At 54.0% G+C, this 10,420-nt stretch overlaps 1 protein-coding gene across 1 annotated transcript in view; it reads right to left on the bottom strand.

The window, feature by feature from the left end:
- Positions 1-926: 926 nt before the first annotated feature.
- LOC130587248 (keratin, type II cytoskeletal cochleal) overlaps positions 927-10,420 on the bottom strand; it is a gene marked incomplete at its 5' end in the record, with an annotated part of 12,919 nt that continues 3,425 nt past the window's right edge. The window contains 7 exons of the mRNA XM_057388218.1: positions 927-2,090; positions 3,364-3,398; positions 4,761-4,981; positions 6,315-6,440; positions 7,188-7,352; positions 8,011-8,106; positions 8,709-8,769. Coding sequence (XP_057244201.1) covers positions 1,909-2,090; positions 3,364-3,398; positions 4,761-4,981; positions 6,315-6,440; positions 7,188-7,352; positions 8,011-8,106; positions 8,709-8,769 — 886 coding nt within the window. The remainder of the gene's footprint in view (positions 2,091-3,363; positions 3,399-4,760; positions 4,982-6,314; positions 6,441-7,187; positions 7,353-8,010; positions 8,107-8,708; positions 8,770-10,420) is intronic.

Below are 10,420 nucleotides of genomic sequence, written 5' to 3'. Positions count from 1 at the left end.
CGATTCCTCCCAAAAATCCTCAAACCACACAATTCCTCCCAACAATCCCAAAAACACACAATTCCTCCAAGAATCCCAAAACCACCCAATTCCTGCCAAGAATCCCAAAACCACCCAATTCCTGCCCAAGTACCCCCAAACCACCCAATTCCTGCCCAAGTACCCCCAAACCACCCAATTCCTGCCCAAGTATCCCAAAACCACACAATTCCTCCCCTACAATCCCAGAACCACACAATTCATCCCAAGTTCCCCAAAGGATGACCTTTAGTGGCACCTTCTCTCCAAACTGGCTCAGAACAGACCGGGAAGAGGGGCTGGGAAGGAGGCAGGTGAGGAATCCACCAAGGATTCATCCCCCATCCAAGAGGGATCAGCATTCCCGAGTGACCCCAGAGTTCTCTGGCCCCACAGGGCTGCGGCCCCAGCTGGGGTTTGGTCCCCCCAGAGTCCCAGGAGCAGAGGGAATGGTGTCCCTGTTCCGGGTGATCCAAGTCCCCTCTCCCAGCTCCGAGGAGGTTGGGGAGGGACTGAGGATCATGGCAAAGCTGGGAACAAAGCTCCCCACATTTCCCACTGCACTGAGACACAAAAGGGTCTTTTCCATGGCTTTTGATGTTTCTTTCCAGGAACCCCAAGAACAGGAAGGGCTGAAATCTCTCTCCTTGTTCCAATTAAAACCAGATTCCATTTCAATCCCCAGCCCAAACCACGACTCTTCAAACCCCAGCCCAAACTCCCTCCATCCCTCTGCCCAGAGCCCAGGCAGGAAAAACCCAGCCAGGAAGGAGCAAACCCTAAACCCTGCCCTGCTCCAGTGACAGAGCCAGGACAGGCTCCAGACACCGTGGGGAGGTGATCCCTGGATAATTTCTGGAGTTCCTGAGCATCCAGGGCAGCACAAACAATTCAGCTGAGACTGAGCATGCAGCTAAAAGGGAAACTTTTATTAAAAGACTCATGAGAGACATAAAAAGCGTAAAAATCCAACCCAAACCACACTGCCAGGACAGGGCTGAACATCAGCACAAAAACTGGGAGCAGGTCCTTGGAGTTATTTCCCTAAAAACTTTTCCTACTGCAGTAACAATGATTTCACTGGCACGTTGAAGACCCATTTTGGCAGGAAAAAGGAGTTTTTGGAATGGGGCATCAACKGAATCCTCGCTACAGAAGACTCCAGATATCACTAAACACCCTTAAATAGGGAGTGGTAAACAGAGACACCAAAAATAGGGAATTTATTTCCCATTTCAGTGGGACACATGGAATGTGAAGCAGTTTTAGATCCCTCAAGCTTTGGGTTTCATTTATAACGAGGGAAAGGGTGGGAGAGGTTCTTGAGGAGTTATTTTCCTACAAAGAGCCCGAAATCAATCTGTCAGTGCTGCCTTTGGTCAGAAACAGCTTCAGCCAGAGGAGAATGTTGAATCCCAACCCTGAGCCTTTTCCAAAGAAAATAAGGAGAGACCCAAAGCTGTTTTCTTCCTGGTATATTTAAAAAACCCAACCCAGGGTGAGCCCTCAGCAGGGGCTRAGGAGCCTGAGGGACTGGAGTCTTCCAAATCCTGTCAAGAGGGAGAGAATCTTCCGGTCTTTTGCAGAAATGTGGGATTTGCCTTTCAAGGGTGAAACCCAGCCCGGAGCAGGGGGCACCAAGCACAAGGGTAACAGCAGGGACACCCCACCTGCTCTCCGGGATGAATTTCACCCCACGGGCTTGATCCTGCTCCCAGAGGAGCGATTCAAGTCCAGGAGTGCAGGATCAAGCCCAGGCGGGGCAGGGGCAGAGCCTCAGCACTGCAGGAATTTGGCGGCCAATTCATCCTGCAAAAGGCACCACCGAGGCTTTTGTTTGCACGGTTTCCCTCTCCCGGGTGCTGGGGATGCCGAGCTCCGTGCTCGGGGTTACTTCCTGACGCTCCTGCGGGTGGATGAGGTGGTGGTGATGGTGTAGGATTTGGAGGAGCCCCCGGAGGAGAAGCCGAGCGCTCCACTGCCCATCCCCGCTCCAAGGCTCAGGCCGCCCCCGACGCCGTCCCCMAGGATGGTGCTGGAGTAGCCACCCCCTCCTCTGGAGCTGACCACGGCTGGAGAAGGAAGAGAACAGAGGCAACATCAGCACCTGCACCTGATGCTTTAGGATTTTTAGTTTCTGTATTTTCATGTCTCTGTATTTTCATGTCTCTGCATTCTTATATTTCTCCAGTGTACAGCACTAAAGCTCCCGTTCTTCCATCTTTAGACAAAACCTAAAATCCTAGGACACCTCGCTGCCTCAGAGCCCCAAAATATGGAAACAACAGAGAATTGGGGGGAGCATGTTTGGGGTGTTTGACATCATCACCTGAAGGTGTCATTGGAGAATTGAGGACCAATATGTTCATAAGACAGAACTTATAAAAGGTGAAGATCTCGTGATTCGGGGTCTATTTTGGGTGTAGCCTCAGGATCAGGCTTTGTCTGCCCTGAATGTACCAGCTGGCCTGGATTAAAGSCTGGTTTTATTCTCTTGATTTTGTCTGGCCTCTGTTTCAGGTGAGCCTTGTTTTAGGCATCATACCCAGCTGAGCACCCTCGGGAAAGACTTCTACAGTCCCCTTCCCACAGAATTAGGGAATGGTTTGGGTGGGAAGGGACCTTAGAGCCCATCGAGTGCCACCCTGCTATGAAGTGACACCTCCCACCACCCCAGGATGCCCCAAGTCCTGTCCACCTGGCCTTGGGTACTTCCAGGGATCGTGCATCCTCTTGGAAATCCATTCCAGGGCTTCCCTGCCCTCACAAGAAAGAATTCCTTCCCAATATCACATCTAAACCTCCCCTTTTTTGGTTTAACGCCCTTCCCCCTTGTCTTGCCACTCTCTGGATCCCCTGAGCATGGAGAACCCCCAGGAAATCCACTCAGAATCCCATTCCACAAACACTCAGCTCATCTCCCGGTGCCCCAGAGCTGTGGGAATGTAGTTCCCCAATTCCCAACAGGAATTAAATTAAATTAAATTACAGCCACTGGCTTGGAGCATCCCTGAGAGAGCAGCTCCTGCCCAAACCCCRGGCCAGGTGAGGATCCAACAGTTCCCAAGCTGGAAAAACACCCCCAGCCATCGCTGTGCKCTAATTCCCAACCCAGGGAATGCATTTCCCATCCCTTCCATCCACACAAAAATGGGGGGGAAAGAAGATCAAGGCTCCCCTAAGACCAATTCCATCCACATGAGTTGGAGCTGAGCTCAGGATGGAGCCCCAGCACCACCCCCAGCCTCAGGAGGGGCTGAACTGGGTGAACTGGGGCACTCTGAGCCCCCTTTCCYGTGGGTTTAGGGTGAGGAGGAACCACTACAAACAACAAAATCCACTCACAGATGTTGACGTTGCCAACTCCGTCCCCGGCCAACCTGGTGGGAAAGACAAAAGGAAGAGCAGGGATTAGACTCAGAATTCCCAAAGGGAAGAGCAGGGATTGGAATCAGAATTCCCAAAGGGAAGAGTGGGGATTAGACTCAGAATTCCCAAAAGGAAGAGCAGGGATTGGAATCAGAATTCCCAAAGGGAAGAGCGGGGATTAGACTCAGAATTCCCAAAGGGAAGAGCGGGGATTGGAATCAGAATTCCCAAAGAGAAGAGCGGGGATTGGAATCAGAATTCCCAAAGGGAAGAGCGGGGATTAGACTCAGAATTCCCAAAGGGAAGAGCGGGGATTAGACTCAGAATTCCCAAAGGGAAGAGTGGGGATTAGACTCAGAATTCCCAAAGGGAAGAGCGGGGAATGGAGTCAGAATTCCCAAAGGAAAGAGCAGGGATTAGACTCCGAATTCCCAAAGGGAAGAGCAGGGATCAGAGTCAGAATTCAGCATTCCCAGAGGGAAGAGCAGGGATTAGACTCAGAATTCCCAAAGGGAAGAGCAGGGATTAGACTCAGAATTCCCAAAGGGAAGAGTGAGGATTAGACTCAGAATTCCCAAAGGGAAGAGCAGGGATCAGAGTGAGAATTCAGCATTCCCAGAGGGAAGAGTGGGGATTGGACTCAGAATTCCTCATTCCCACAGAGAAGAGCAGGGATGAGATTCAGCACTTCCCATTTCCAAAGGGAAAAGCAGAGACTGGACTCAGCATTCCCACAGGGAAGAGCAGGGATTGGATTCAGAATTTTTCATTCCCAAAGGGAAGAAGAGGGATTAGACTCAGCATTCCCAAAAGGAAGAGCAGGGACTGGACTCAGCATTCCCAAAGAGAAGAGCAGGGATTGGACTCAACATTCCCCATTCCCCATTCCAAAGGATCAGAGGGATCAGACTCAGTTTTCCTGGGTCTGAGGAGGAGGACAAGGACAGGGACTTTCCTCTCCAKCTGTAATCGATCCAGAGCAGACCCCTGAGACCCTCCAGGGCTTTGTTCCAGCCCTGCATTTCCCAGCTCTGTTATCACCGGGATGAGGACAGAGCACAGAATTTTGTCCTAATTCCATAGGGATTTCCACTCAGAAATGTTCTGCCACAGCACCAAATATGATAGAAACAATTTTTTTCCTTCTTTGCTGATTTTCCCTAGTTTTTTCTTTTCCCCCCAGAATTTGCCAGTTTGGCTCTTCAGCCAAAGCATTTCCAGGACCAGAACTTGGTTTTTCCAAGGTTTCCTTGTCTGTATTTCCCAGTGGAAACGGGAAATGGGCTCTCACAGTGTCCCCAGACAAAGGGAACACAGGGCTGGACCCTTCTTGGGTGGACACAGAGCATCACCAACCCCCCAGGTGTCCCCACCTGCTCTCCTCGCCCTCCAGCAGCTTCCTGTAGGTCGCAATCTCGATGTCCAGGGCCAGCTTGACGTTCATGAGCTCCTGGTACTCGCGGAGCTGCCGGGCCATGTCKGCCTTGGCTTTCTGCAGGGCGTCCTCCAGCTCGGCCAGCTTGGCCCKGGCGTCCTTGAGGGCCATCTCCCCGCGCTCCTCGGCCTCGGCCACCGCCGCCTCCAGCTTGGCTCGCTGCGGGGATGGAGTGGCCACATCAGGGGGTTCCTGAGCCCTGGAGGAGGGTGCAGAGCCCCAAACCCCTGGTTCTGCTGCTCAGCCCTTGCTTCAAGGATCTGGAGCTCAGGGATTCATCCCTGCCTGGTTTTTGAGATGGAAGCTCATCTCCTTCCAAGGTCTCACAGAAGAAAACCCAGGAAAAACCCATGTCCCAGAAAAACCCATGTTTCTCTCCTCTGTAGGACTTTTTTCAGGTGACCCTCAGCTTTCCAGTTCCCCACAGATCCCCTGGGGTTCAGGAAACCTCATGTTTTCTCTCCTAATTTCCCCACAGCTTGCTCAGAGCTGGGCAGTCTCTGACAAACTCAGATATGGGTGGGTGTGGACTGGGGCCCACCCGGAGCTCCCAAACCCTTAGATCCACCCCAAACCCCTGGACCCACCCCAAACCCATCCCTTTGGGTGCCCAGGGATCCCCCAGCTGCACCCCACAGCTCCCAAAGCCTCGAGAGTGTGGCAGGAAGGCACCCAGGAAGCTTTGTGCTCCCATCCTTTGTCCAAGAGAGCTCCTGGCTCGTGCCGGAGCCTCCCTGCCCTGAAACCAAATAATCCGGGATGAATCACCAGCTTTATCTGAGGCACTGGGAGCTCGGGGCCAGGCCTGAGCTATGGCCCTGCCCTTCCCCAGCCCCTGATAAGGTGATAAAACCCCGAGAGAGCAAACAGAGCTCCCCAAAGGCCTGAGCCTGTGCCCAAACATGGTGTTCCCTGCTGGGAGAKGGGAGGGACGGTGATCCCAGAACAGGAATGTAGGGGGGCCCCTCTGTTCCAGGGGCCATTTCCACCCGTCCTCCCCCAAATTCACCTTCCTGGCAGGATCACCCTGCTCCCAGCASAACTGAAATCCTTTGGGATGAGCAGTGCAGCCACCCCAGAGTGGATCTTACAGACTATGGAATTGCTGGGGTTGGAAAAGATCTCTGAAATGGCCCAGTTGGAGGAGCTGTGTGACACCAGACCCCTGAAACATTCCTGACATCACAGAATGCCTGGAGTTGGAATGGCCATCACAGACTGGCACATGACAACCCTAAAAATCCCACTGATCCAGGAATTTGATAACCTCAGAGTGCTGTCCAAAGGATCCTGGAGCTCTGGCAATCCCAGGGTTCATTCCCTGGGGAGCCTGGCCAGTGCCTGGCACCCTCTGGTGTCACCCTTTTCCCAATATCCACCCTAAACCCTGCTGGCACAGCCCTGGACGTTCCCTGGATGCCATCCCTGGTCCCTGAGGGGTCAAACCCCACCTCCAAGGCCAGAGAAGGGCAGCAGAGGGGCAGCTCCTCACCTGGGCCTTGGCATTCTCGATCTCGCTCTGGATCCTCTGGATGGCCCTGTTGATCTCCGTGATTTCATTCTTGGTGTTCCTCAGGTCGTCCCCGTGTTTCCCGGCCGTCACCTGCAGCGCCTCGTACTGGGACAGAGCAGGGGGACACAGCGGGATGGGGTCAGGATGGGTCAGGATGGCAGGGGACACAGCAGGATGGGGTCAGGATGGCAGGGGACACAGCAGGATGGGGTCAGGGTGGCAGGGGACACAGCAGGATGGGGTCAGGATGGCAGGGGACACAGCGGGATGGGATCAGGATGGCAGGGGACACAGCGGGATGGGGTCAGGATGGCAGGGGACACAGCGGGATGGGGTCAGGATGGCAGGGGACACAGCAGGATGGGGTCAGGATGGCAGGGGGACACAGCGGGATGGGGTCAGGATGGCAGGGAATGAGCGGGATGGAACCCCCCATCACAGCACATGGGATACAGGTGCTGACAGAGCTGGAGATTGTGGGGTCACAGAATTGTCTGGGTGGGGAAGGACATCAAAGCCCATCCAGGAATGGTCTGGGTGGGAAGGGACATCAAAGCCCACCCAGTGTCACCCCTGCCACAGGCAGGGACACCTCCCACTGTCCCAGGGTGCTCCAAGCCCTGTCCAACCCAGCTTTGGGCACTGCCAGGGATGGGGCAGCCACAGCTGCTCTGGGAAATCCATCCCAGCCCCTTTCCACCCCACAGGGAACAATCCCTCCCCAATATCCCATCCATCCCTGCCCTCTGGCAGTGTGACCCCATTCCCTGTGTCCAGTCCTTCTCCAGCTGTCCTGGAGCCCCTTCAGACACTCCAAGGTCCTCCTGGATCCTGTCCCATCCCGAGGCTCACCTTGCTCTGGTACCAGGACTCGGCCTCGGCGCGGCTGCGGTTGGCGATCTCCTCGTACTGCGCCTTCACCTCGGCGATGATGCTGTCCAGGTCCAGGTTCCGGCTGTTGTCCATGGACAGCACCACAGAGGTGTCYGAGATCTGTGCCTGCAGCTCGTTCAGCTCCTGCAGGAGAACCAAACCCGTTAATCAGCGGGATTTGGGCTCAGCGCCCCTCTTTTGGAGAGAATCCAAGGAGARAAGGGAAAGGGAGGCAGAAGAGAAGAATTCCATTAAAATCAACATTAAATATGAGGGAATCAACCTTGCAAAGCACAGAGCAACAGCCAACGGCAGAGCTGGAGCTGCTTTGGCAGCAGGGCTGCCTATCCCATTGTGATCCCATTCCCAAGACACCAACCTGGCTGGTCCCAGAACCTGGAGAGGCCAAACCCCAGCACCTCTGCCAGGGATGTGTGCACAGCTCAGGCAATCCCTGACCTTGCAAACAGTGGGGAGGAGGAAGGAGCCYGGGACAMGCAGCTTTCCCTCATTCCTCTCACACAGCACCACCTCCCCCAGCACTAAATCCCTACAAATCACTCATCTCCCTTGTTTCCACACAAAATCCCAAAAATAACATCTGTCCCGTTACACCTACAATCCATCCAACCCACACTCCAGACAGGGAGCAATCCCTGTGACAATCCACAGGAATTCAGAGGAATTGCTTCACTTGCAGGCTCAGTTTTGCTGATGTAAGGAAAGGTCTCCATCACCTTCTCCACTCATTTTCCCAGCCAGCATTCCCTGCTCTCCCCCTCTGAAGGAGATGGCTCCTCACCGCCTCATGGAAAGCCCTCAGGAAGTTGATCTCGTCCGTCAGCGCATCCACCTTGGCCTCCAGCTCCACTTTGTTCATGTAGGCAGCATCCACATCCTGAAAAAACGAGGAATAACCCACTGAGATTGCAGAACTTGGATGCCTGAGCTCACCCAGCCTCTGGTGGCTTCCAAAGGAGAGCTCCCCAAACCCACTCTGGGTGTCTCAGTGACACCCCAGGGCCTATAAACAATCTCCCAGGGCATTTAATGCTGCTGGAGGGCAGATCCTGAGAGTCCTGGGGATCTCCTGGATCCCTCTTTACAAGTTCAGTGTCAGGTTGGGTGTGGAGACCTCAGGAAAGATCCCCAAGAATGATCCCCAGAAGATCTGGCATCATCTCCAACACCCCTGGGATCTGACATCTTTTCCCTGTGTGTGTGGAGACTTCAGAGCCTCCCCGAGCTGCCTTTGGCAGGGGTGGGGTGGAATTCTGCCCCTCAGAGCTTCAGCAGAGCTGGAGTAAACTGTGAGTAGGGCAAAGAGTAAACTGTGAGTTGGGGCTGATGGGAGAAAGGGCTGCACACACTGATGATTGTCCCCAGAGGAGAGCCATGGCTACCCCTGGATCCCTGAAGTGTCCAAGGCTGGACAGGGCTGGATGGGGTGGATTTTAGGGTCCCTTTCCACCCAAACCTTCCCTGACCCATGACATTCACCTTCTTGAGCACCACGAACTCGTTCTCAGCCGCCGTGCGCTTGTTGATCTCATCTTCGTACCTGCCAAAAAAAAAAAAAAAAAAAAAAAAAGTTTGGATTTTTGTGAAGGTAGAGCCTGGATAAAAGGAGAAACACCCCAGTGGAAGGTTACCCCAGTTCCCTTCTCTGTCCCTGCATTCCTCGGGAGCCAGCCCAGCAATTCCCCACGGTTGGGGCTCCAGAGGTGCCATGGGTGCCATCAGGATGAGCTCCTCCACCATCCCCTGGGGAGCATCCCCTCCCTGCTTTCCCAAAATCCTCAAAATTCCCTGTGTTTYAGGGGATTCCTGCTCCTGCTCCTCATTTGGGAGGRTCCAGGCTGTGCCCCCACTTTGTCACCAGCCCTTCAAGGAGCAAAGGAAGAGGAAGAGAGACACAAACAGAACCCACGGACTCCTCTGGGCTGATCCCAGCACCTGCACTTCCCTATCCCTGACTCTTGGGGACATTTTGCAGGTGCTGAGCACAYGGCACTGTCCTGGGAAGATTCGGAGCTAATTAATTATTTAATTATCTGTTTAATTAAGAACCAGAAGTAATTAATCACCCTTTTTCTTCTCCAAAGCCTCACCAAATTCCAGCCCTGGGGCCTGCCCTCCTTTAGGTGCTCACCCTCAAATGAGGGGCTCACCTGAGAACCTCCAGGGTTTCACCTGAAGKTCTCCAGCAGGTAAAAATCCCTCTCCATGGATTTCACAGGACCCCCACATTTTCAAACCTGGATCTTGGAGCCCACTAGACCTGCCTGTGCCTTCCCACCTGCCTCAAGCCGCTCTGGGGATCTGAGAATCCCAGAAACCACCCAGGAGCAGAGCAGGAAGCCCTTTGGCTGTTTGGGAATCGCTGTTGCCAGGTTCAGGCTCTTTATTTACACGGGCCTGGCACAGCCAGAGCTGGAATTTGCCTTCCAAAGCAGGAGCAGTTTCACCTCCCTCCCGCTCCGAGCTGGAGCCGCGCCCGTCCCCACCAGGATCGATGGACGTTGCCCCTGTGGAGGTCACAGAGCTGCCAGCACCACCCCAAAGGAGCAAACCATGGAAATGACGCAGAGGCGCCGCCTCCAYGCACCAGGGATAACAGAAAAAATGTACAAACAGGGAATTCCTCTGGGATGGATCATCAGATTGCTCCTTTCCTGGACCAAGTGGACAGTGAGGTGGTCAATCATGGAATGATTTGGATTTGTAGGGACCCTAAAGCCCATCCCATYCCATTCCATCCCATTCCACCCTTGCCATGGGCAGGRACAGCTCCCACTATCCCAGGATAACCCATCCAACYYGGCCTTGRGCATTTCCAGGGGTCCAGAGGCACCCACAGCTTCTCTGGGAAATCCATTCCAAGGTCTCCCCACCCTCACAGGGAGGAATTCCTTCCTAAATCATCCCATACTGTCCTGAAGCTGTTCTGAAAGCCCAGGATTCTCCCACCCCTTTGCCCCGAGCCCTGTGGGCAGCAYGATCCTGGCAGCTCCAGAGTGAGGGGCTGGATCTCATCCTGGGGGCCTTTCCTCCCCCAAATATCCCCTGGGAATCCCTGTGGAAACCAAACCTATGGAAAAGAGGTCCCAAGCACGCCCAGAGCCACGTCACAGTTTAARTTTTCCATTTATAAAGGAGATTTTCTCTACAAAAGTGGGGAGCAGCAGGTTCTGCATCTCAATTATTGCACC

Source organism: Malurus melanocephalus, unplaced genomic scaffold (genome assembly GCF_030028575.1).
Source record: "Malurus melanocephalus ecotype Western Australia unplaced genomic scaffold, MMel_1.1 scaffold_1683, whole genome shotgun sequence".
Taxonomy (NCBI): domain Eukaryota; kingdom Metazoa; phylum Chordata; class Aves; order Passeriformes; family Maluridae; genus Malurus; species Malurus melanocephalus.
Note: the sequence above shows the minus strand (reverse complement) of the source record. Positions and strands in the feature narration are given on the sequence as shown.